Raw genomic sequence first — 27,760 nt, 5'->3', positions numbered from 1 at the left:
AACAGAGAAAAGACTGAAGTTGTCAAGGATTTCATTTTACTTGGATCCACAATCAACACCCATGGAAGCAGCAGTCAAGAAATCAAAAGATTCATTGCATTGGGCAAATCTGCTGCAAAAGAGCTCTTTAAAGTGTTAAAAAGCGAAGATGTCACCTTGAAGACTAAGGTGCACCTGACTTAAGCCATGGTGTTTCCAGCTGCCTCATATGCATGCAAAACCTGGGCAATGAATAGGGAGGACTGAAGAAGAATCGATGCCTTTGAATTATGGAGATGGCGAAGAATATTGAATATACCATGGACTGCCAAAAGAATGAACAAATCTGTCTTGTAAGAAGTACAGCCAGAATGCTTCTTAGAAGTGAGGATGGCGAGACTTCATCACACATACTTTGGACATTATCTGGAGGGAACCAGACCCTGGAGAAGGACATCATGTTTGGTAAGGTAAAGGGTCAGTGAAAAAGAGGAAGACCCTCAATGAGATGGATTGATATAGTGACTACAACAATGGGTTCAAACAGAACAACGATTGTGAGGATGGCGCAGGACCAGGCAGTGTTTCGTTCTGCTGTACGTAGGGTCGCTATGAGTTGGAATCGACTCGATGGCACCTAACAACAACAACAACAGTATCTATAAGGCAATCAGCAAGCATATTCTACTTTTCATATATTGCACCCCCCATTTTTCTGATGACTGTACTCAAACCAGGGCCTCAGTGACACAGTGGTTAAGCGTTTGTCTGCTAAACAAAAAATCAATAGTTCAAATCCACCAGCTGCTCCTTGGAAACCTTATGGGTCAGTTCTATTCTGTCCTATAGGGTCACTATGAGTTGGAATTGACTTGATGGCAATGGGTTTGGTTTTTGTTTTGGTACTAAAACTACTTTGTCAGAGTGTACAGCAATCACACACTATACTATGTCCTTTGTTACTGTTATTAAGTTTTGGTTTTACAGGTAAATATATATATATTTAATGTTTGCCACCAGCCCTTATATCATGTCTTTCCTGCTTTCTTAGTTTTCTGAAGCTTATTCTCTAGTAGCTGCCTCAGTAAGCCTTCTTAGAAAGTATTTCCTGAATTATATGTTCACAACAGTTTGTCTGTGGCCTTTACACTTGAAGATCAGATTGGCTGATACAAAATCTTGACCCATTTTTTTCTCTGCTTGGGTATCTTTAGTATTTTACTGTATTATCTTTTGGTATAAAGTGTTGTCAAAGTCTGATGACAGTCTGACTTTCTTTCCCCCACATTTGATTTGGTCTTTTTCCCAGAGATACCCAAAGGAATTTTTTTTCTCACCTTTTTGTTTCTTTGAAGTCCAATAGTTTTATACGTTGATTGCTTTGAGATGACTTTTCCAGGAACACTACATGCTGCTTACATATAATTTCAGTTTTTTTTTTTAATTCCAGCCAAGTTTTCTTGAAGTGGTTTTTACTATTTGTTCTATTCTTCCTTGGCTTCAGGAACTCCTATTATGTGTATATTAGATCTGCTTTGCCCATCTTTTTTATCTATTACCTTATCTCATACTTTTAATCCCCTCATAGTTTGATTTTTAAAATTTTCCTTCTTTCCATTTTCTAGTTCTTGTAAGGCACTGTTTATTTATTCTTGCATTCCTTCTAATTACCCTTCATTTCTGAAATGATTTTTTCTTTTATTTCTAATTCCTTTCCTAATTCTCTAAATTCTATTTTTCAAATCTTCATTTTCTCCAGACAGTTCATTTCTGAGTTTTAAAAATTCTGATTTATGCTGTTCTTTTATAGCTTCTTTCATTTCCTTAATTTCTCTTAGGCTATTTTGAAATATTAGGTTATAGTTTTCTTTTGCTTTGTATCTTTCTGGCATGGTCTTATTGTCTATACTAGGGATGACATTCTGTCCCTTGTTTTTTCCTTCTTACAGTAACATTTGGAATTCAACTGGAATTTCTTTTCTGTTGTTCACTGTGAATTTTTCCAATACTTTTAGGATGACCAGTATAGCTTCACAGCACTAGGGTACTCTCTTATGTTGTTTTTATGAAGTGCTAAAAAAGTATGGACTCTATTTTCTTACATTCTAAGGTCTTACTTTTTTTGTTTCCCCAACATCCCCACCATCCAGACCTTCCCTTTGCCCCAATTGTCCCTACTTTGATCATTTTAGATTCCATCCCCAGCAGTTACTCCTCAGTGTGGGGCTTTGTCCTGGTTTGTTAGTTCATAGGGATCAGACCTCCCACACCTTAGACCATTTCAGCATCTTAGACATACACCGGTCATAATCCATCTGTACTAACCTGCAACGTTGGAACCTGTAAAAAAATCCTCTCTCTGTTTCTATGGCTGTTCTCAGAATGCCCCTGAGCTTCCCAGAAAGTACCTGATGGCAATTCTTGTACCTGTTGGTGGTTTGTCCTCACCTGCTTGTATGTAGAGTTCATGGGGATACCTTGTCACCTAGTTTTATTGTAGATGCTGTTTGTGGGTATTTGGTTCTGTTTTCCTGTTTTTATGGTTGGGGAGGACTGTGTTGGGGATACTCAATAATTATACTGCCTCCACTGCAGCTACTGCCATCTCAGAATCTATATTTATTTTTAAATTGTGGTAAAATATCTGTAACAACATTTACCATTTTTACCATTTTTGAGTATATGATTCAGTGACATTAATTACATTCTCCACATTGCACAACCATCACCACTATTCATCTTCAAATGGTTCATCCCTCTAAACAGAAACTCAGTGCCCTGTAAGTAATAACACTCCGGTTACATTGACTTTTTAACTTAAAATTTGGTAACCTTGGAGCCCGGGTAGCTCAGTAGTGAAGAGCTTGGCTGCTAACCAAAAGGTTGGCAGTTCAAATCCACTAGGTGCTCCTTGGAAAGCCTACGAGGCAGTTCTACTCTGTCCTATAGGGTGGCTATGAGTCGGAATCAACTCAGCGCAATGGGTTTGGTGTTTTTTTTTGTTCGTTTGTTTTGGAGCTCCCAAATCTGGAGTAGCAGAGTCTTGAAACATTAAATCACTGATGGTGGCTACCTTTAAAAATAATTGTCTTCCAAACTAAGTTATTAAAAATGTGTTACAGATAGAAAAGTTAGTGGTTGTAACTATCTGAAAACTGGTTCATTTGGAACGGGACACTTTATGGCCTACCTGTCATTAGCTTTCTAACCTGTTGTTCATGACAAAATGTAGTGGTTGAAAATCATCTGAGTACCAGAAAGCTCATTTCTGAGCTTTTGTTTCTAAGGAAAATTTATAAAAAGTGACACACTTTTGCCATTATTTGTTTGGTGTAATCTTCCTTGGGTTCTGGAGAAGATAATACTATTTTATAGTTTTAAAAGCATTAAACCACATTTATACTTTTAATATTGTCTAATAAAGATAACATCATTACTTAATTAGATGCATTTTTCTCTCTCAGATTTTTTTCCCAGTGAAAAATTTGCTATCTCTAATTATAGTCATTTGATAAAAATGCTGCCAGGGCTTGACATAATATTAATCTAGATTTCCAAAAATACCAAATTTCCTTCCTCCAACTTGAGTTTACTCCAGTTGGCCATTGATTTAAATTACATGCTAAAAGGTTACAAGTTTAGAATTGGCCTCTTTTTTTCTCCTTCTTTTGGGGATGGCCATTATTCTAAAGCCATATAAGGAAGAAGTAAAACTTTCTCAATGGACATCTTGGAAACTTTTTTCTTTTATTCTGGAAAACAGAGCAAGATCGTTTTCAGACATTTCCTCTGTTTTCCACAAAGAGATTGAGAAGGAATCATTTCAAACGCAGGCTTGTCATTAAGAATTTTTTTGCAAATGGGAAGCAGGCTCAATGTTTTGCTCTAAGTGAATGTCACCCAAGAAAAATTAAGGGAAATGTGATCACTCATTAAGCAAATTGACCGAGTGTTCTGAAGAATGTTGAATGAAATTTGAATAAACTCATATTGTCCATTAGTGTGCTTTTAAACCAGTGTGATTGTTTTGGTCTAATTATTTTCTATTTTGTTTATTCAAATGTAGAATGGCTGCAGAATTAACTATTACAGCAATTATCTGATTAGCAATTTATAAAATGGGTGAATGGTATCTGACGACTCACCAAGAAATGTCTGGTATTTGATAGGGCTGCATGCAAGAACACTTCCAGACTAAGGAGAAGCCTGTGCTATATGCCCTGTTTCTTACCCACCTCAGACGGAAGCTCGGAGGCCCCCACTGAATTAGGCATGGGTTGTAGATAGGGCTCCAGGCTTTCACACATAATGCACCAGATTGAGTTGTGATGTGCTGCAGAAGTTGTCTTTGCCACCCAGTGTCACTATTCTGGAGTCCTGTAACTGTGACTGGTGAATTCTGCAACATTTCCCACTTTTAAAACTTGAGGATTCGTGAAATCTGTACCCGACTGGCTGCCAAAGCTTGTCAGGGGGACCCAGTGCTAGGCTGACTTCTAGGTGTAAAAGCCAGGCAGATTTGCTCATTCAAGAAAATCTGTTTTTGCAGGTTTGCTTTCAGTTCCAAGATAGAGACACTGGTAAAATTTTTGCTGCATTAAAGCTCTGGGTTTCTTCTGGCAGATGCAAGAGGGGACTACCTGATTCTCTCTAAGAGTGGTTCTGGATTACGAAGTCCCTGGGTGGCACGAATGGTTAAGTGCTAGGTGACAAGCTGAGAGTTTGGTGGTTCAAACCCACCCAGAGGCGCCTTGGAAGAAAGGCCTGGTTATCTGTTCCGAAAGGTCACAGCCTTGAAAATCCTATGGAGCACAGTTCTACTCTGCAACACATGGGGTTGCTATGAGTCTGAACGGACTCAAGGGCAATTGGTTTGGCTTTGATTCTGGTCCTGGACTAGCAGCAGGAACATTACCTGGAACCTGTTAGAAATACAAACTCTCTGGCCCCACCCCAGACCTACTGAATCTGAAACTCTGGGAGCTAGCCCCAGCAAGCTGTGTTGAAACAAGCACCCCAGGTGATTCTGATGCAGGCCAAAGTTCGAGAACCATTGGCCTAGAATGTGAAAATTACTGGGCTTATCACCGCCTGGGGCTGTGATAGTTAAAAAGTTAAAGCTTTTGTGGCCTCTTGAATTCTCCTCATGTCAGACGAGGGAGGGTGCGATTCTCAGTTCTCCTTCTGTCGGACTAAGAAAGATAGATGTGAGTTTCGGTTACTCCAGACAGGAAAACAGACAATTGCAGTACTGTGGGACGGAGCTTCGGTAGAGGTTGCAAAGGGTGTTTGGAAGCTCAGAAAACATGCACGGGCCCAGGGGCAGAGGGGAAGTGAAGGCCTCTCCAGACATGGTATTTTAAAAGTACATGTGTGATTGTATACTTCCCTGAATAAAAACCCTTCAGACTTTCCAGTGCTTCTAGAATAAAGTTTATCACATAGATCTCTCTCAAGGCCTCCAGTGTTTCTTTTAATCTCTCTTTTGCTCACAGCACCCACTCACCCTTTGCACCCAGTGCATAAGGTGTCTTTGTTTCCTTCACTCCTTAAAGGTGCTCTGCTCCTTCCCACGGGGGGTCTTTGCAGGAGTCGCCCTCTGCCCACTGCCAGGAGCACCACCCTTCTCCCTGGCCTCCTAAAAAACCAAATCTAACCAGTTGCTGTTGAGGTGACTGTGACTCATGGCAACCCCACGTGTATCAGAGTAGAACTGTGCTCCATAGGGTTTTCAATGGCTGTGTTTTTCGAAGTAGATCACCAGGCCTTCTTCTGAGGCAGCTCTGGGTGGACTTGAATCTCCAACCTTTTGGTTAGCTACTGAGGTTGCACCACCCAGGGACTCCCCTGGCCTCCTCCTGCACCTCAAATCCCAGTTTACATGTTTCCTTTGGAATCCTTTTTGACCTCCCAGGGTAGGTGAAGTCAGCTCTCACCCCTACAGTGTACTTCACACTCATCACATTGTAATTATGTAATTGTATAATTCTTGGTTTATTGTTTGACCTGGAGCTAAATAGAAACTCCAGGAGGGGGAGGGAAACTTTGTCTTGCTCTCTGCTCCCCAAGGGCCCAGCAAACATTCAAGAAATATTTTTGGATGAGTGAATAGTGGGACAATCCCCATTCTTAGGTTATGTTGGCTGGTTAATGTATCCTATTTTGATAACAGAGTTTGATGAAGGTTGATGGGAGCCTTTGTCACCAACATCTAATCCTACCACTGGACAGGCGGGTTGCTTGTGTGGGGACAGCGGGATCTCATAACTTCATTCTAATTTTTGGTCTGGCCTGTGGGACACTTGAGAGAAGTTCTTGAGTATTAATTAGCATTCCAAGCATATGGGAAAGGACAGAACATCTTCTGATCTTGGAGACTTTCAAGGATATGGGAAAGGACAGAACATTCTCTGATTTTAGAAACTTTCATAATACGTGGAGTTGTAACACACGTAATAACTGGTGCCTGAGAAGTTTTCATGCAAATGACTGGTGTTCCCTGTCCCCTCAGGGCTTCTGAGAAGAGTTGCCTTTTTTGCTCACTGAAGTTGATGTTTGGGTGCCCTATTTCTTCCCACCCTTTTCCAGATCCATTCAACAGAAGAACAGAGATGTACTCCTTTGCCTTATTTTAATCAATTTATCTTGGCCTGGATAAAGCTTGGGTGTTTTCATTCCTATTCTAGAAGGAGAAGGCTTAGCAGTTGTTTCTCAGAGGCAGTGTCTCCAAGGTGGGAGTGTGTGTCTAATATAACAAACTAAGCCTTGCTGATATTTAATATAAAGATTAGCAGTAGAATACAAGTGTGTGATCTATAAAAATACATGTATTGAGGTTGAGGGCTCAAATTTTTTTTAAAGAGAGGTTTCCAGACATAGAGGGTTAAGATGCTGGCATGCATACGGGAATCTTATTTTTCATAGGGGAACTTGGCAGCCTCTTGAGTATTTGTAAATTAGTTGATTGTCTTTTTTTTTCATTTGGGGTTCAATGTACTTTCATATCTATTCTGTAAACTCCTGTTTGATTAAGTAAGTATAACAAAACAGTACGTTTTGGAACAAAAGTCATAACGTCATAAACACAATTTCTCTTGCTGTCAGAATAGGTAGGTCCCTCCTTCATGACACAAATGGTTTGTGCATGACCACTAACTTAAAGGTTGGTGGTTTGAACTTACACAGTGGTGCCACGGAAGAAAAGTCCTGGAAATCTGTTTCCGTGAAGATTACAGCCAACCTCGGACACCCTTCTAACTCAGAACTGAAGCCACTCCCGAAGCCCACCTTTCAGCCAAAGATCAGACAGGCCTATAAAACAAACAATAATAACACGAGAGGAACGTGCTTCTTAGGTCTATCAAGTAGTTGAGACCAAATAGGCAACACCTGTCCAAAAGCAAAGAGGAGAAGGCAGGAAGGGAAGGAAAACTGGACAAATGGAAACGGGGAACCCAGGGTGGAAAGGGGGAGAGTGCTGACACATTTCAGGCAGGAATTGCAACCAATGTCACAAGACAGTTTGTATATAAATTTTTGAATGAGAAACCAATTTGCTCTGTAAACTTTCACCCAAAGCACAATTTAAAAAAAGCAAAACAGAACAACCAAGAAAACTCTGTGGAGCAATTCTATTCTGCACACATGGGGTTTCCATGAATCGGAATCAACTCCGTGACAGCTGGTTTGGTTTTGGTTTTGGTCAAAATAGGTACCATCTGCTGAGTGAGCTAGAAGTATTGATAGCACAAAGGACTATAATTTTGTGTTTTGCTGCCGACATCCTTTATATATTTATTATTATCAGATGCCGTTTTGTATGATAACTTTAGTTCATTCCACACCCCCCACCCCGATCCTGGATCCCAGTGTGGGCTGTTAACTTTCTCTGGTGCTTTAGATTGTCTCACTTCCTTATCCTCCTTTGCAGCTGTGATGTACGGTACTTACATGAGTAGTAGTAATAACAAGACCATCTGTTGACTATAAGGTGCATATAGGATTTAGTGCTAATGTAAGAATCCTGAAATATTTTACCCCCAATTTATCAATGTTAATGCTGAGGCTTGGAGAGGTAAAGTAACTTCCCCAGAGTCTCACACAGCTTGGATTGGAGTCCATGCTTGCCTGGCTCCAAAGCTCACTCCCTTTCTCATATATTGTTGCCTCACTCACCTAGTATCTGATCTTACTTCTAGATTTTAAAATATAGCTGAATAAAGTTACAAAGCTGATTCTCTTTTTTAAAACTTCTTTTTTTTTGGAAATAATTTCAAATTTGCAGAGAAGTTATAAGAATAGTACAGAGAGCTCCAGTGTGCCTTCACCTAGATTCATTTTGCCACATTTGCTTTATCATCTGTTTCTATGTATACATCTTACTTTTTTTCTGAACCATTTGAGAGTAAGTTGCTAACATCATGCCATCCCTTTTTCTGCCCTCCCCCACCAAGGCCCATTTGAAGGAGACCCAGCCTTGCACTATATGGGAACATTGTGGCCACCCACTGTGAATTCTTTCCTCTACCCTCCGCCCAAGTGCCTTCTTTCCCCCTTTCACCTATGGCTGAGGGCCTTGGACCCAAGGAGGGACACTGAGCTTCTCACTTGTACCCTCAGCCTGAATCCTTTAAATTGAACTCAGACCCTAAAATTGCAGTCCTGAAAAATGGCCCTCTCTACCACCTGCAAGGGAGTCCCTGGGAGTGCAAGCAGTTAAAGGTGGGAGGTTTGAGTCCACCCAGAGGCACCTCAGAAGAAAAACCTGGCAATCTACTTCTGAAAAACCAGCCATTGAGAACCCTATGGAGCACAGTTCTACTCTTATGCGCATGGGATTGCCATGAGTGTACTTGACGGCAACATTTTTTTTAGCACCTAGAAAACGGAAAGCAGCACAAAGGCAAGTAAAAAGGGCCTCCCTGAATGTTTTAACCTATTCTAGAAAAAGTGGAAAAAGAGGATTTGCCTCAGCTTGTTATCCAGAACTTAAGGTAAACTGTTTTGCCCCTGCGAATTCAAGTCTGTCTGCAAGACAGTTATCAATGCCAGTAATCTTTTCTCCTGCAACTGCCTCACACAAAATGCCTTTTTTTTATTTTTAATACTTCTGTTTTTACTTTCTGAGGTATAAACCAGCCCCATGGCTATACAACGACATTTTGAAAGTGGAAACAGAAGGAAAAACTATCCTGTCTGCCCACTGTGTGGGATGGAGGGGAAGGTGCAATTTCCCTTATCTGACAGGCCCATTAAAAGTAGGACTTGGAGTGTATTCAGTAGTAAGGTGTATGGATTTGCCTGTTATGGTGAAAATTATCTTAAATATCTATTTATGTCAAGAATAATTCCTAGCGTTTTTCAGAGCTAGAAAATCAGAGAGACCTTTCCGAAACGCAGATCACAGTTGGATACGGGATTTAAAAAAATACCTCAGTTGCCATTTGAGATACATATATGTGTGTGTGTGTGTGTGTGTGTATATATATGTATGTCAGATTCTGACTCATAGCTACCCCACAGGGTTTCCAAGGCTGTAAATCTCTAGGGAAGCAGACTGCCACATCTTTTCTCCTGCAGAGTTACTGCTAGTTTCAAACTACCGACCTTTCGGTTAGGTTAGCACTTGATTGCTTTAACCACTGCGCCACTAGGGCGCTCTCTCTCTCTCTCTCTCTCTATATATATATATATATATGTGTGTGTGTGTGTGTGTGTGTGTGTGTGTGTGTATAATCATACATACACATACATATATATGTAAATGTTAACCAGCCTGTTCTCACTTTGTTAATGTTTCATTTGATGTGGAGGTTTGAGTCCACCGAGAGGTGCCTTGGAAGAAAGGTCTGGTGATCTATTTCTAAAAAATCAGCCATTGAAATCCCTTTGGAGCACAGCTCTGTTCTGACACACATGGGCTTGCCGTGAATCTGAATTGGCTTGATGACAACTGGAATGATAATAGACTGTAGAATTAGAACTGGTGCTTCTGGTGTCCAGCACTTTTTTATTTCTCTTAAAGTTTTCACTGTTGCCATTACAACCTCATTTCCCCTTCTGAAGCTGTGGAAATTGGTATTTTGTAAAATTCTGGAGAACATGGTATGGTGATCAGTTAGTATTGGAGCGCTCTATACCCATACTCACCCACACTCTGCCACACTTGTCTAGGACAACACTTAACGTGAATGCAGCTTACATTGCACAGGTCCTGTCGCAAGATCTTTCGAGGATCTGGCTACACCCATTTGTTTCTGGAGCGGTCAGCCAGGATCTGCTTGGAGGCGAGACAAGCTCACACAGGGCTTTTCCTTTGTGCTTGGTCGGCCTCAGAGGTAAAGCTGGACTTCTACCTGCTTGGCCAGAGCAGCTGACCTTTGCTATTGCTTTTCTTGACCTGTTCTTTTTACCTTGCTCTTCAGTTGTTTTTTAGATTAAGGAAGTTAATGTTGAAAGAAATCAAGAGCTCCCCTCCCGCCACACTTCACTGATGGTGAGGGCCTTCTTCTGGTGTTTATTGTAGTGGAATCCTACTGCTTCTTATCTGGTTCCACTTCAATAAGTGCTTTCCAGAAATCAAAACACGGAAATCTACATATTTACAGCAGGATCTGTGCTGGGCCATTGGGAAAAACCCACTGGAAATGAGAAAGTTCCTCCTTTCTGCTTGCAGAGATGGATCCTAATACGTTGTGCTTGTCAAATCCAGACCTTATCTGACTCCCCAAAGAACGACTTTATAGTGGCTGAGAAAGGCTTCCTCACCATATATATCTTTGTCTGAGATCAAAAGGGGAAGTCCTGCTTCCTCAAACACTGGGTTGTGTTTTTCTTAGGAGGAGCGAGTAGGGAAAATATTAATTGTCCTGTGAAAGCTTTTGCTGCTGCTAATTTATGTGCATCTAGGAGAAATGTTGCAAAATAATAAATTGAGAAGAGTCGGTTTTGAATGATACGTGTATCCTCACAGTTATTGTTAACTTGATTAAGAGATAAATCCAGAATTCAGACTCCTGACTTAGACCCTTATTCTGTGTTCAAATAGTAATTTAAAAACAAAGTAGATGATCAAGTATATTATTTGTACCTTAAGAGAATCAAAGCTATTCATTCTTGCCGCAAACATTTGAGTGTTTTCTATGTCCTAAACAATGGATCTTTATAAGGGAATTTCTTTATCTTGTTGGAGTCCTGAGTGGTGCAAACAGTTAACAAACTCAGCTGCTAATCAAAAGGAAGGTTTGAGTTCACCCAGAGGTGCTTCAGAAGAAAGGCCTGGTGATCGACTTCTGAAAAATCAGCTATTGAAAACCCTGTGGAGCACACTTCTACTCTGATACACATGGGGTTGCCATAAGTTGGAATCGACTCAATGACAGCTGTTTATATGTATTTTTATCTTGTAATCCTAGATTATAGATCCTAGAATTTTAGAGTTATTGGTTGCTTTAGACTACCTTTCCCCCTTTTTTTCAGATGAGGAAACTGAGGCCTAGAGAACCTAAATGACTTACCAGAGATCTCAGATGCAGACCTTCTAGATGTCTCCACCAGTACATTTTTTCCTTCACATCTTCTCACGGTTTGAGAGCAAAAGTATGCAGTTATGCATTTTGTCTGAAATGTACAGATATTAAATATCTTAGCAAAAATTTAATAATTTTGCCTCTCTTGGCCAGTCTGAGGAGAAAGCTTTGACAGATGTCATATCTTTGAATGGCATTCACTGGAAACTTGAATCCTCTGCTGCCAGATTCTCTTAGTATGATTCCTTAGACGCACACAGAACATTTAACATCTCCTTGATCTTGGATGTGCTTTTCAAAAAGCAGCCTGAGGGCTTCTCCTCTTGCCACCAGATGGCACGCTTGTGAATCGAGAACCAGTAGAAGGAATGTTTTGAGGGTTCAACTACAATGAAGCTTCCAGTTGGGCAGTGTTGAGTGGGGAAATGCTTAATAGCAGAGAATAAGGTCTGCATGATTTGCCCAGGGATCACAAAAATAACAGCTAGAAATGCAGAAAATGCAAACGCTACAGGAAAGGTATGCTTGACCCAGGTGATTTATAAGGACTGGGTTTGTTCATGTGGTTAAGGCAGAAAATAGAGGGGCTGACTTGGCCCTCAGGAGGAAACTGCTCTCTGTAGCAGAGGCAGGAAGTGCCCAAACCACAGGTGAATCCACCCGAGCTGAAAGCCCACAGAAAGGTGAGCGGGTAGGGAGGTAGGTAGGGTGCTGCAGCCTGCTTCTGCCTCCCCGGCGAAGAGCACCCCCATTTGTGGTGGGACATCCCTTCTAGCACCAGGGAGCCTTCTGAACCACTTTTCCTCCTTTGTGCCACAGATGTTTTCCTCAAGAGTGGGCCCAAAGAAAGGACAGTTTAGAAATAGTTTTCTTTCACCCTGCCTTTGGTGACCTCAGGCTCAGAATGGGACTCTTGCATCTTATGGGTACATTCATCAGGCCCTGACGTCAGGTGAGCCCCGGGCATCTTTGCTTAGGTACCCTCTCCCCTAATTTCTTTTTTCTCTTAATGTTCTCATCTGGAAACGCAACCCCCCAACTCTTTATTCTGCACCCTTTGGGGAGCACCCTGTGTGTTCATTCTACCATCAGTCCTCTCCCCGCATACTCAATGACTCCAAGAATCCTCTCTCCACCTCCCCCGAGGGACACCAACTGGCCCTGGAATTGCTGCTCCCCCAACAGCACATGCAGGTTAAGGCTCCTCTTCACCCACATCCCACTACTACCACACAGATGTCCGTGCCCCACACCTAGAGATTCTGGTTTAATAGGTGTGCAGTGGGCCTCTGCAAATCAGTGATAGGAGCTATATGGTTCTTCATCCCTTCTCACTGTCACTGACCAGTCCTGTTCATTGGAGACTTTGGGACTGGTTCTCTATTCTTCTGCACCCCAACTGCTGCCATGTCCTTGGAGATTCTATTGTCCATCTAGAAGGCCCTCTGCTCTGTCTAGTCTCGAAGTTTCTGGTTCTCCTTTACCGGTCAAATAACTGTCATCTCTGTCCTACTTTAGACACTTTGGGTCTTGTCATGTCCTTCTTGGTCCCCTCTATTCTTTGTACTCTCCACTCCCTCCCTGGGTGATTTCATGGACACTCCTGGTTACCACCCCTGTGTGTTCCTAAGACTCCAGTTTATGTCTCACCCTGACCTCTCCAATTTCCAGGGCATTCCAGCTGCCACCTGCTGGTCCAAATGACTGTAAATCCATTTTTCCACTTCTGCTCAATTTTTCCCAGTCTGTTGGCACCCCATCTCCTTGTCCTCTAAGCCAGAAACATGGATGTCTTATTCTTCTCGCTTCTTCACTGCCCACTTCCAGCCCATCCCAAGGCTGCTTACTCACCCAGGAAATAACCCATCTCTCCTCTGGGCCCCCACCCTCCCTGGTTTATGCTCTCACCATCTTGTCTGGATGACTAGCTGTCCCCTAACTGACCTCAGCTCTAGTTCTGTTCCCCTCAGCGCCACTGTTCCCAGAAGGTCCCTTAAAGCACATATCACACTGTGTCCCACACTGGCCATTTTAGAACCCCTCAGGGATGCCCTTCAGGGCAGGCTCACCCCTTCACCCAGACAAAGGAGGCCCAGCTGGGGTCCTGCCCTCAGTTCCTGTCTGGCCTCTCACACATTGATGCTACAGTGCTTCTGAATGACTTGTGATTCCTCAGCTAAGTGCACACTTGAATAGTTATTGCTTCTGTGGCGTTTGCTCTTGCTGTCTCCTCCTCTAATAGGCCTTTCTCCTCTTCTACCCCTCAGCCTGGTCATCCACATGCATTCTTTGTTTTGAGCTCTGTTGTTAGGAGTCCCTGGGTGACACAGACAGTTAAGCCCTCGGCTACTAGCTGAAGGTTGATAGTTAGAACTCAGAGGAGCCTTGGAAGCAAGGCCTGGCAATCTGCTTCCAAAAGGTCCCAGTTATGAAAACCCTATGGAGCACAGATCTACTCTGAAGCATATAGGGTCACCATGAGTTGGAATCAACTTGGCGGAACTGTTTCTTTTTTCTTTTTCGGTGGTTGTTAGCCGTCTTTGAGCAGACCCCTGACTTGTCCTGTGCTGTGCCATCCACGTGATCAGTTGTGATCCATTGTGATCCATGGGGTTTTCATTGGCTGGTATTTTAGAAGTATATCTCCAGGCCTTTCTTCCTAGTTCATCTTAGGCTAGAAGCTCCCTGAAACCTGTCTGGCATCATAGCAACACACAAGCCTCCACGGACAGATGGGTGGTGTCTGTGCATGAGGTGTGTTGACCAGGAGTCGAGCTCGGGTCTGCCACATGCGAGGCAAGGATTCTACCGCTGAACCACCATCGAGGAATCCTTTTCCGACTCCTCCACCTTTGTCCACCCCCTTGTTTCCTGGCTCAGTTCTGATAATACCCTGCCCTGTGGTTTTGCCTACACTGGCTTCTTTGTGTGGTAATTATCTGTGTGAGTCTATCCCCTTCCCACACCCTGCCCCCCAGCTTTTTCAGGGGAGGGGCTCTTAGTCCTCTTTGTATTCCTCATCCACAGCCCTACCCATGACAAAGGGTGGGGGCTCAATTACCATTTCATCAATGAAGGACTGCTTTTCTGTTGTCCCTGTTTTATCGGGGATCCATCTTTGCCACTGATCACTAACACTCCCAGTTTTATTTTTCTGCCCTGCAGTTCTCTGTTGTCAATCAATTCACAATCTTTAGACAACATTTAAATATATTTAAGGAGCTGCTTTTATTAAGGGAGCTTCAATGAGTTTTTTGTTATTTTGTGGCTTCAGACTTTCAAATGGCTGGTCATTTTGCAATGGTATATTGCTATTGCTTGAAACGTTAAAGTGTCTTAAATATTAAAACAGATTTTGTATAATTGCTAAATATCCTGTACCTAATGTAATGCCGACCCCTAGGATGCAGATAGAAATTTTTTTATTTTTAAAAGCTACACAGAAGTTTACATTGTACCACGGAATTTTTTCAGACTCCAACATAGGAGTATTGCAGTTAAAGACAATAAGGCGATCATGTCAGCCTCACAGTTACTTATTATTTACCTCATGTCTAAACTTGAGTGAACAAGCCCTGGTGGTACAGTGGTTAAGCACTGGGCTGCTAACCAGTCTGAACACTGCAGGAGAAAAGACTTGGCGATCTGCTCCCGTAAAGATTGTGAAACCTAACCAAATTGGTTGCCGCCGAGACAATTCTGACTCATAGTGATCCTATAGGACAGGGTGGAACTGCCCCATAGGGTTTCTAAGGCTGTAAATCTTTACAGAAGCAGATTGCCACATCTTTCTCTCACAGAGCGGCTGGTGAGTTTGAACCGCCGACCTTTCGGTTAACAGCAGAAGGCTTTAACCACTGCACCACCACGGTTCCTAGGAAACCCTACGGGGCAGTTTTACTCTGTGCTGTATGGTCACTATGAGTCAGAATTGACTCCATGATACACAACAACCATAAACCCATAGATTTTACTGATGACTTCTACCTAGATAAGTACTTTAGTCTCTGTATTGTCAGGGTTAAGAGTATATCTGAACTCTGTCTTACCCAGAAAATCCTTTTATAGAAAGCAGAGTTTTGAATCCTTGTGTGATCCGTTTAGGGCAGGTCTTATCACACTTGTCCACAGAGGTGCTTTTAATGGTTGGGGGTATTAGGATTCTGGGTGGAGTGTTTGGGAGCATATAGTTGTAAGATAAGGAGCCCTAGTGGCCAATGATTAAGTACTCAGCTGCTAACCCAAAGGTTGACAGTGCCAACCCACCCAGTGGCTTCCTGGGAGAAAGACCTGGCGATGTGCTCCTGTAAAGATTGTTGTTGTTAGGTGCCGTTGAGTTGGTTCCAACTCATAGCAACCCTATATACAAAAGAATGAAACGCTGCCCAGTCCTGTGCCATCCTCACAATCCTTGTTATGCTCGAGCCCATTGTTGGAGCCTCTGTGTCAATCCATCTCATCGAGGGTCTTCCTCTTTTTCGATGACCCTCTACTTTACCAAGCATGATGTCCTTCTCCAGGGACTGGTCCCTCTTGATAACATGTCCAAAGTACATGAGACAAAGTTTCACCATCCTAGCTTCCAGGGAGCAATTGTGGCTGTATTTCTTCTAAGACAGATTGTTCGTTCTTTTGGCAGTCCATGGTATATTCAATATTCTTCACCAACACCATCATTTGGAGGCATCAATTCTTCTTCAGTCTTCCTTATTTATTGTCCAGCTTTCTCATGCATATGAGGTGATTGAAAATACCATGACTTGGGTCAGGCGCAACTTAGTTTTCAAATTGACATCTTTGCTTTTTACATTTTAAAGATTACAGCCTAGAAAACCCTATGGGGCAGTTCTGTCATGTCACATGGGGTCTCTATGAGTCAAAAATCAACTCAAGGGCACCCAGCAGTAACAACAACAGTTGTAAGATAGCTCAGTTTCTTTGATAGCTCATGTGTTTTCCCCCTGAAAAACATATTTGAATTTCATCTTCTACTTTACAATACGTAATATTAAAAAAAAAACCAAACCAATTGACAAGTTGATTCTGACTCATGGTGGCCCCATGTGTTTCAGAGTAGAACTGTGCTCCATAGGGTTTCAATGGCTATGATCTTTCAGAAGTAGATCACCAGGCTTTTTCTTCTGAGGTACCTCTGGGTGGACTTGAGAACTTATAACCTTTCGATTAGCAGCTGAGAGCGTAATTGCACAACTCAGGGACTCTGGAAGTATTATCAAAGCGTCTTTAAAAAGATTTGTCAGTGAAATTGACCATCAAGAAAGGATGCAAGCATTGCAAAATAATGTCCTGAGTTATCTAACCATTTTTCTCCTATTCTGCACTTTAACATTTCCTATCCTGTAATGCTGGTTCTGCAGTGGTTAAGAGCTTGACTGCTAACCAAAAGGTGGTCAGCTTGAATCCATCAGCCGCTCCTTGGAAACCTTATGGGGCAGTTCTACTCTGTCCTATAGGGTCGCTATGAGTCAGAATCAATTCCATGGCAGCGTTTTTTTTCTGTTTTGTTTTATTCTCTAGTCATTCCTTTGGAGACCCTGGGGTGACACATGATTAAGCCCTCAGTTGATAACCGAAAGGGTGGAGGTTTGAGTCATCTCAGAGGTACCTTGGAAGAAAGGCCTGACCATCTACTTCTGAAAAATCAACGCTTGAAAACCCTGTGGAGCATAGTTCTATCTGACACACTTGGGGTCACCACAAGTTGGAATCGACTTGGCGGCAGCCGATTTTGTTTTAGTCATTCTTTCACTCTGCACTTACAGAGCACTTTTTGTATGCCTGGAACTCTTAGACATTGAGGCTGTAGAGATAGACACGGGCCTTGCTTTGGATTCTGCGAGCTCACAGTTGAGGAAGGGAAGATTTCCTTCATAGGATAACCTTTCCTGATTACACCTTCACACTTTGAGAACTTTGCCTATGTCTCCCTTCCTTAAATGCGCGTCCAAACACAAACTCACATACAAACACATACAAAGTCTTCCTGGCTCAGCTGTCGTGCCTCCTCCTCCTGGGCTCTTTCATGGTCTTTCTAGGCAGAATAATCGCTGCTTCCTTTGGGTCCTGTGGCATGTTTATCACCTCTAAATATTTTTATTTTATTTGCATTGAGTGTCTGCTATACAAGACTGTAAGTTCCCCATCAGCATGTAGTTCACTACTGTAGTAATAATTATGCAGTAGATGTGTAATGAAATGAAAGACTTTACAATGGCTTACAGTGGAACGGCCTTACCACAGTAGAATGTGGACAGTTCTGGGATCCTCCATGGAGTGGCTTCCTTTAGTTAGTGTGGGTGATCAAGAGTTGATTTATAGTCTCAATGCCATTGGGGAAGAGCATTTTTGAGCACTTGTGTGGTTTTCACTGAGCCCATACTCCCCCTCCCTAAGTCTTATTCTATTTCCAGTTATCATCTACTTGTTTTTAAAGCCTCATGGGTGTTGTGGGCAATTACTAGGATCTTTCCATCTTGGTTTTCATCCAGCTGATTCCTATGGGGATATAAAGTATGTCAGAACCAGTATGATATACATATCATTAGCTTTTTATTACCAGTTGTGGTTAAAGAGTATGAGAACCAAAGAGTAGTTGAACTACCATGTAGAGGCTTTGTCCTTTGTCACAGCTCTTCCTGCTCTACTTCTCCAAAACTAGAATAGGCCTCTCTACGTGGGTTTTCTTCTCCGCCATTATTTTGCCTGGTTCCTTATATTTGTGTCCATAGGAGAAAAGGTTTTGAAATGACTTCCTTACTTTCAACCACAGCTATGTATAAATCCAGTCTTTGCAGGTTTAGACATTTGTGAAGGGTGTAAAGACCTTAGGAAGACCATTGAGACAGTAGATTGCCGTAATGGTTGGCATGGCCCAACCACTATTGAAGGTGATTGGGGATTTGTCATTGTTGTTGTTAGGTGCCATGGAGTTGGATCCAATTCATAGCAACCCTGTGTATAACAGAACGAAATGCTGCCCTGTTTTGCTGCATCCTCCCTCACAATAGTTGTTATGCTTGAGCCCATTGTTGCAGCCACTGTGTCAATCCATCTCATAGAGGGTCTTCCTCTTTTTCGTTGACCCTCTACTTTACCACGCATGGTATCTTTCTCGAGGGTTGGGATTGGGAAAGTGTAAATTGTTCCTACTTACGTATTCCAGATTGTTATTACAGATTATTGAGAACCTTGTACAGTAGAAGTTCAATCTGAATTAATCTGTTAATTGACAGATCATAAAAAAACACAGGTATACCTTGAACATTGGGTCCTTGGGTGGTGCAAAGAATTAAGCACTTGACTGCTCACAAAAGGTTCGTTGTTCAAACCCACCCAGAGGCACGTCAGAAGACAGATCTGGTGATCTGCTTCTGAATGGTCACAGCCTTGAAACCCTATAGAGCAGTTCTCAGCACACATGGGGTCGCCATGAGTCAGAACTTGACTCCGCGGCAATTAACAACAACATAACAACCTTGAAAATTTTATTTGCACTTAAAAAAAGAAAGACAGTTGCCTATTTTTCGATGGCAGGCCAAAGTCTTTTCACTGAGTTTTGGTTGATTGATTAGAATTCTGAGCGGTGTTTTGAGCTGTCAAATCCTTGTCATATACCACACCCAAAATTTCTAACTCCAGTTTTAAGTGTAGAATTTGTGAAACAATCTTGAATGCACAATCTTCCTAAGTTTTTGTGAATTGGAGGCCCTCTCCCAAGTTGTACTAATGTTTCTCCCACATTTAACTCAATAGCAGTCTTATTTTAGTTGAGCCACTCTTATGAGGTCTTTCTTGGTTATCATAGAATCAAAAGCTCTTCCCCTACCACCATCACATACTCATATTTCATTAGTTTTCATAACATGTCATTAATTTATACATAATACAATGTCAAGTACAACTTCCATAAACAGATTTGGGAATAAAATCAAATGACTCAGATGGTGAACAAAGATACACTAGAGAAGAGCCTAATGGCCTTGAGCATTCAAATTGCCTTGGGCAGTGGTCAGTGTGGTTTAAAGGAAATGGAGAACTTCTAAGTCGTTATTCCTAGAGGGTATAAAGAACTTCTAGTGTACAATGGACTCAGATACCAGTGATCAAGAAGATGACACAGAACTGGGCAATGTTTCCTTCTGTTATACATAAGGTCACATGAGTCAACTGACTTGACAGCAACTAACAACAAAGTATGAAAGATGAAAGGAAGTTGTCCTTAAGGACAACTGTGTGGGATAAATAATGACAATACTATTTTTTTAACGGTACGATTAAAAACAAATGTTGAAGGGCTCAGATAAAGAGTCTGGGTAGCTAAGAAAGTTCTAGAATTCAGCTGGGCCTTGAAGAATTTTTTTTTTTGCACTGGTAAAGGGAGTACCCAAAGCATGTACCTGAAGAGGTTATAAACTGTGAGGATATGTTGGCATTTCTTTTGTCTTGAACTGTTGTTAAAATCTTGCATTGCTGACTGTCCATAAACGCCCCCTTCCTTACTTACGTTCTTTGAGAACAAGGACTGTCTTCTGGGTTCAGCACCTAGTAGGGTGCCTGGGAGAAGCATTTGTTGAATTGTTCCTGGAGTTCCTAGCCCAGAGACATTGTTCATTTAGTCGTTGGTCCCCAGAGTGTTGAGTTCTGCCATCTATCATTTTTTGGGGTTCATTAGTTAACATGTGTTCAGGGAACAGAAAATAACTCTTAATATTAGCCTTAGCCAAAGATAATTAGGGAAGTACATTTGCTTATGCAAAAAAAGAGTCCTGATGTAGATAAAACATAACTCAACAGACATTTGTGGAGAGCTTGCTATGTATCAGACACACTTCAAGATGTATAATTTCAGAACTATTTCAAAGCTCAGTTGGAATGCCTTTTTGAGTTATATAACTTTTAACATGAATCTCTACTCTTTTTTTATTGTGAGAATATTATAACAACATTCAAGACAGTTTGGAAAAAAGAGAATAAACATTACCTACCGTGTCACCCTAATGTAACATCTATTTCCAGTTTATAGTTACAATTTGGGTGTTGAACTTAGAAATGATTTATTTTGAAAACAGAACCCTGAATGCTTCTGGTGGTAATTATTCTAAAACTCCAGAAATAAAGCATAAGGTAATGATCTCAGATATGGAGGCATTCTTTTTAGAGATATCCATAGAAATCCCTGGGTGGTACAAATGGTTAAGCGCTGGACTGTTAACTGAAAGGTTGGTGGTTCAAACCCACCTAGAGACACCTTGGAAGTAAGACCTGGCGATCTGCTTCTGAAAGATCACAGCCTTGAAAACCCTATGGAGCAGTTCTACTCTGCACCCATGGGGCCTCCATGAGTCAGAATCGACAACAGTTAACAACAACAGCATTGCAGTTACAATTAATGACTTAAGTCACTCATTTCTTGATGGTGCAGTAGAATTGACATCTGTTATCTTTTGGGGACAGCTCAGTGGACTGTTGATGTCTGTTACAAGAGTTGGGAGATTAGGAGTCTGTCTTTCCTTCCATCTTTTTTTGTTCAGGGATATTGAAGGGAATGCTTTTTATAACTATTCTAGGGAAAAAAGTATAATTTAGAATGCTTACTCTAAGGGATGTAAGACCTTGGAGTAGGTAAGATGCAGACATAGACCACTGGTAAGCCTCAGTACAAGCCAAATGGGTGATATGCGGAACATATCAGAGGAACTTACTGAGAACAGTAAGTTCATAGGTCGTTGTGACCTGGAGTGGTTAGGGAACAACATCCATGAAGAGGCTGGCCTTAAGCCGGGGCTTTCTAGATGACAAGGAGGTGAATTGATGGAGTAGTGGTGTCCTGTGGACAAAGGAGAGATGGGTGTAGCAAGGGAGGAAGAATGTGGGTGGGATTCTTAGCCAGCCAGCCAGCCTTAAGGGTCTGTCTTTTTGGAGAGACAGGTTGGATCCAGAGGAAACAGCTAGAAGTTAACCCCACGAAAGTGCTTTCAAATTGTACGTGGTGTCAGTGTTAGTTGCTGCCACCATTACGGTTTTTGAGGCTGGGGAAGGGGAATTTAATTAAAAGGTGAAGTTTGAGGCTGGTGGATCTGACAGAGGTAGGATGAGGTAGGGTGGATTGGCAGAGACTGGTGGCAGTGAGATCATTTAGGAGAGGATGCTGTCTCTTTCCTGTGAGGTGAAGTCGACTGGATTGTAAGGGGAGCAGGAGGAGTGGAAAGGGCTATTATAAAGGGCTGTGGTGGAGGTGGATGAATGAAAGATTGCTAGGATTTGCTTCTGGAGAGGGAGAAGTCAGACAGGATCTTGTCTGGGAAATGATAGAGCCTTCACATACATAGGTAAGTCAGGACCGATTTTGGATGGGTGATGAGAGTTCTGTTTCTAGAGTAGTTGAATCTAACATTTATTATGTGTTTTCTGTGGGCTGACTCAATGGCAGCCAACAACAACAACAACATGTGCCTAAGCAAGAGTCCCTGGATAATACAAACGATTAACATGCATGGCTGCTAACCAAAGGTTGGAAGTGTGAGTCTCTCTAGAGATGCCTCTGAAGAAAGGCCTTCCAAAACAAACAGCCACTGGAAACCCTATGGAGCACAGTTCTACTCTGATATACATGGGGTCACCATGAATCAGAGTCAACTCAATGGCAACTGGCTTTTGGTTTTATGTGCTCAAGCACAGTTCTAAGTGCCTACATAACAGCCTAATGAAATGAGAATAGTTGCTGTTACTATCTCTAGTTTACAGATGAGGAAACTGAGGCAGAGTTGATTAGTAACTTGCCCAAGAGTTGCATACTTCGTAAGTGGCAGAGTCAGGGCATAAATCTAGACAGTCTTAACGTAAGAGCCAAGCTCTTACCTAGCATGCTACAGTGCTTTACTGCCTCACTGTGATATCTCGCATTTATTAAAAACTGCCCAGTCCTGTTTTAAGCTCTTTGCATGTTATTACCTCATTTAATTCTCATAAGAATTCTATGAGATGGGGAGGGTATTTTTAATCCTCATTTTCCAAATATGGAAACTTGGGCACAGAACGGTTGAGTGACCTGCCTGAAATCACACAGCTAGAACTTGCCTGCATTGGCTTAGTGGGTCTTGGGAAGTCAGCAATACTTACTTGACTGGATTGTACCCTTAAAATGCCCTTAGGACCCACTCGTGAGAAAAAGGAATTAATTGAAGTATATTGCAATATAAATTCTTTAGAAAATATTTTGGAATGAATTTACTGTCAATATCTGACATATTCACTTGGAACTGCTCCTTTTTTAAAGGGCATAAATAATTGAAATAATAGCATCTCCATTTATTGCTGCCACTATCTTCATTATTTAATGCTTTGTACGACTGTGAAAATAATCCCATCCGCTCCGTTTCCATATTCTGGCTGCTCGATTTAGATGCTGTGCCTAGTGGGCACGTGTAGTCTCACTCTATTTAGCACTTCTCATGTTAGTGCTTAATAAAACTTAATGATTGTAACTGAGGTCATTGTTATCTTCTGCAAATCAAGATTGCTGGGAATGTTTTTTATCTTTGGTGTACTTTGCTTGAAATCAGAGGGCTACAACTGATATCACAGTGGAAAGGTATTCGGATGAAATACTTATCTGGAAAATAAACTAGAATTGAGACATGACTGGTTATCTGTGCATGTATATGACTGGTCGTATGTCCACAGACTCCTCTTCCTTCTACCTTCGAATGTGAACCAAACCAAAACCAAACCAGTTGATATCAAGTTGATTCCAACTCATGGCGGCCCCATGTGTATCAGAGTAGAACTGTGCTCCATGGGGTTTTCAAGGCTATGATCTTTTGGAAGAAGATTGCCAGGGCTTTCTTTTGAGGCACCTCTGGGTGGGTTCAAATTGCCAATCTTTTCATTAGTAGTCGAGCACTTAACTGTTTTTGCCACCCAGGGACTCCTGCTTTCTTTCTTTTAACTTTTAAACTGTTTTGTTACAGTTTTATTTTTCTGCCTTTTACTGCCATAGTTCTCCAAGGAGAGGGCTACACTTTCAAGCTTTAGCCCTGGAGCAAACAGAAATTTCTGCTCAACTGAAATTGTACTCTTGGATTTCCAGCGGTCTCTTTCGAACTAAATTTTGGGTCTTTTGTGTATTCCCTTTGATCTTGCTGAGGCATCTGCCCCCTGAACCACCCACCCTCTCTGTAAAACATTACAATGTGTTGCCTTCCTTGCCACTTCTCTTTGTGGTTAGGTGCCGTCGAGTTAATTCCGACTCAGCGACCGTATGTACAACAGAACGAAACACTCACTGCCCGGTCCTGCGCCATCCTCACAATTGCTATGTTTGAGCCCATTGTTGCAGCCACTGCGTCAATCCATCTAGTCAAAGGTCGTTCTCTTTTTTGCTGACCCTCCACCTTACCACTTCTCTGGAGCCGCCCCCTTTCTGCTGGTGCTTTGGTCATCTCTCAGGATACTTTCTCCGCCCTCTTGACTGCAATTGCTCTCCCAGATTGGTGCTTGGTCTCTTCCTCCTTTTCTTCACAAGCCCTTTTCCCTTCATTATCTGATCCTGTCTTTTGACTTCACCAGTTATGCCTATACCACTGGCTTTCTTGATATGAGTTTCAGGTTACAAGCTATCCTCTGCTGAGAAGTCCGTTTACTTATCAATGGCACCTGTGAGCTGATCTGTGCCTCACCTGTCCCAGTCTCTGATCTTGTCCCCTTCTCATCTCCCAACTCTCATGCATCCTGAGCTCATGGCTAATTTCCTGGACATGGCTTACCCTTTGGTGCCTTTATACATACTCGTTGCTGTTTCCCTCCTCCCAGCACCTTGCCTCACCTGGCTTGCTGGCACTTACTCCTTCTTCAGAACTCAGGCCTGTTCTTTTCTCCAATCTTATATGGGTGTGGCTGTTATTAGCGGCCCTGGAGTCTTTCCCTGACTCACGATGACCTCTGGCACAATGGAATCATTTTGTTGTGATCCGTAGGGTTTTCACTGGCTGATTTTTATGGAGGTAGATCGCCAGGATTTTCTTCCTAGTCTGTCTGAGTCTAGAAGCTCTAGTGAAACCTGTGCAGCATCATAGCAACACATAAGCCTGCACTGACAGATGGCTGCTCATCTTTTCTTCTTTACACAGAACTCTTTACTGCAGGTTCTCATCACTTCTGCTTGGATGAAGACCAGAGCTTTTCACTGATTTCCTTGAATCTAATTGATTGGTATCTCACTGTGCATGTCACTTTTCTGCTGGGGAAAAAAAAAACAAAGGAAACCTGTAGTAACTCTACATGGTCTCTGATAAATCCCAAGTATTTATACCAGGTGTTTGGGAACCTTGATGATCTGCTTCTATCCTACATATCCTACTTAGTCTTTCCTCTCATGTTCTCCACAAGGAACCCTATTTTCCAGCCAGCCTGGTTTCTGTCTAGCTTTATGGGCCTCATGTGCCAACCTCAGTGCCAACTCTTTTTTCATACTGCCTCCTCCTTTCACCTCTTCTGATACTGTCAAGACCCCTTACTTTTTTTTTAAAAAAGGACCTTATTTCTTTAGAGCAGGTTTACGTTTACAGAAAACTTGTGCAGAAAGCAGTTTCCATTTACCCCCTCCCCTGCACATTGATCTTCCTGTTAACATCTTGCATTCCTGTGGTACACTTATAATGATTGATGAACCAATACTGATACATTACTACTATTAACTAAAGCCATAGTTCACATTAGGGTTCACTGTTCGTGTTGGATAGCCCTATGGGTTTTGACAAATGCTTACTTACATTTTCACCATTACATATCATCCAGAATAGCTTCACTGCTCTAAAAATGCCCTGTGCTCCACCTACTTATCCCTCTCCCCCTCCCCTAGAGCCCCTGGAAACCACTGATCTTTTCACTGTCTCTGGTTTTGCCTTTTCCAGGATGCCATGTAGTTGGAATCATACAATATATAGCTTTTTCGGACTGTCTACTTTCACTCACCCCTTACTTTTTCTTCAACTTAAATCTAAATCTTGTAGCCATGCTTCACTTATTCTGGCACTTAGGTAGTTTGTGGTTTAAGCCCCTAGAAAGTGTGTAAGGACCACGTGCCACACTTACATGGACTTTCTCCAGCACCTAGCTTGATGCTTTTGCAGATCCTAATTAATAAACAGGTATTTGAATAAATGAATGAATGAATTGGCAGCTATGAATTTTCTAAGGTTCAAGTTTCGTATTCAGAGTCTCCAGTTGGCATCTTTAAACTTGCTTCCTCTTGGAGAACTGTGAAAACTATCTAGGCATTGTGCTGATCAGGCTAAAATGCAGCATATGCCTTGAAGTATCTCATGGTCTGAGCTTTAAAATGGGATTGTACTTAGGCCTTACTGTACAGAGATTTTTAGTTTTCCTTTTTATGAACACTGCCATGTAAGGAGAACTATACAGAAATAAGTGGATTCACAGAGCTTTAAGAAAAACAAGCTATGTCATGTACATTCTTCCAAGAGTGACAGGCCAATAGTTTTTTTTTTTTTTTTTTCCTAATGGGAGATTTTGTTTCTGTTGTTTCTCAGCCCGATTTCAGCATGTCACTGCCATGGTGATGGCCCATCTTCAGAATGGAAACTTTGAACCAGCTGCATGTTTAACCCAGAGACAGCCATGGCATCCACCAAGTCTTGGCTTACACACCACACATGACCCTTAGGAATTATTTTAGGGTTACAAAAGAGTAATAATTTTCTAGATGAGTTTCAGAAACTTTAGACAAAGCTATCTTTCCAGCCACAAATAGTAGGGCAGCTTTGTCCTGTTTTTATTGTAGAGTACACAGAAGATGGACGTCAATATTGGAAGAAATGTTTTGTTTCGCCAAGGAAGATCATACTCAACGCATTTTTTATTTTTCTTGGCAGGCTCTTCCCAACCATCTGTGAGTCCAGAAAATCTGTCTCCACCATCCATCCATCCAGCAAAACCACAGTTAATAGTCAGTGTGGGCGACGAGATTAGGCTGCTATGCACAGATCCAGGCTTTGTCAAGTGGACTTTTGAGATGCTGGGTCAAGTGAATGAGAATAAACACAATGAATGGGTCATGGAGAAAGCAGTCACCACCAACACAGGCAACTACACGTGCACCAATGAAGGCGGCTTAAGCAGTTCCATTTATGTATTTGTTAGAGGTAAATGCCTGGCTTTCTTTGATGCTGTGCTTTAGAGAACTTAATATCCTGTTCTTAATTTTTGGAAACATATTGATAACTGAGCCATAGATAAAATATTACCAGTTGGGTCTAGTAAACCTGAAACAAATTTTTCTTTGTTTGTTTTCTCCTTCCTTTGATATGTAGTGGCTTTGGGTATGACCCCTAGCTGAAGGTCCGTAAGGCTGTGATACTGTTCCTAATGAGATTACAATATGTTTAGCCCATTTGTCCTGGTGCTCAGAGTAAACCCTAAGAATAAATTAGGCCCTCTGGGAAAGCTGCATTTTAATGCCTTGAGATACTAGATACTCCCATTTAGTAAAAACACCCAGGGAACCAAATGATTCTCTAAAGGCCTAAACAGACCAACACTTGAAAACATTTGACCCATTCTTAGGGAGTAAATTCCAGAAAAATAGCTTGGTCAGCTAAGCATCCCATGTCCTTCATAGGTTCTTTGTGTCAGTTCATTCATTTCAAAGATTGTGACCTCTTAGAAACAAAGAAAAAGAAACAGTTGTATTTTAATACTGCTTTCCTATAATGAATTCTGTGTTCATGCATTTAATATCTTTGACAAGACTAGGCATCTGGTGGTGTCTTCGGCTGATGTGGAAACTGAAGTACTGACAGCTTAAGAGACATACCCCAGTTACAGGAGAAGAAATAGAGTCCCTATTTTAGTCCTGGGTTTATACCAGACTGGTGCTGTAATTGACACAGGTGGGAGGTAGAACCTCAGTCATTGGTGTTATGGAAGAATGTTGGGTAAATTTATCCTAGATTGGACATTTACTGAGCAACCTCAAGAGTTTCAGTTTTATCATCATAACATTTGGATAAGATTACCTGCCCTGAAGAATTTGGCTGCTGGAGGTTCCGGCAAAATGGCACCCTAGGCAGAAGCACAATGCCGTCCCTTCACAGCAAAGATCCGAAAAACTAAGCTGAACAGAGAATACAACAATCCTGAAACCCTAAAACATCAAATGAAGAGATAAAGAACTCAGCCAAGCACCAAATGGAGTGAGAAAACTGACAGAGAAC

At 41.8% G+C, this 27,760-nt stretch overlaps 1 protein-coding gene across 1 annotated transcript in view; it reads left to right on the top strand.

Annotated features, from left to right (window-relative positions):
• Positions 1-27,760, top strand: part of KIT (KIT proto-oncogene, receptor tyrosine kinase) — a 104,944-nt gene that overhangs the window by 17,014 nt on the left and 60,170 nt on the right. The window contains exon 2 of the mRNA XM_023737337.1: positions 26,420-26,689. Within this exon, the coding sequence (XP_023593105.1) occupies positions 26,420-26,689 (270 nt within the window). The remainder of the gene's footprint in view (positions 1-26,419; positions 26,690-27,760) is intronic.

This window comes from Trichechus manatus, unplaced genomic scaffold (genome assembly GCF_000243295.1).
Source record: "Trichechus manatus latirostris isolate Lorelei unplaced genomic scaffold, TriManLat1.0 scaffold00101, whole genome shotgun sequence".
Lineage (NCBI taxonomy): Eukaryota > Metazoa > Chordata > Mammalia > Sirenia > Trichechidae > Trichechus > Trichechus manatus.
The sequence above is the reverse complement of the archived record's forward strand: the minus strand, read 5'-3'. Positions and strand labels throughout refer to the sequence as shown.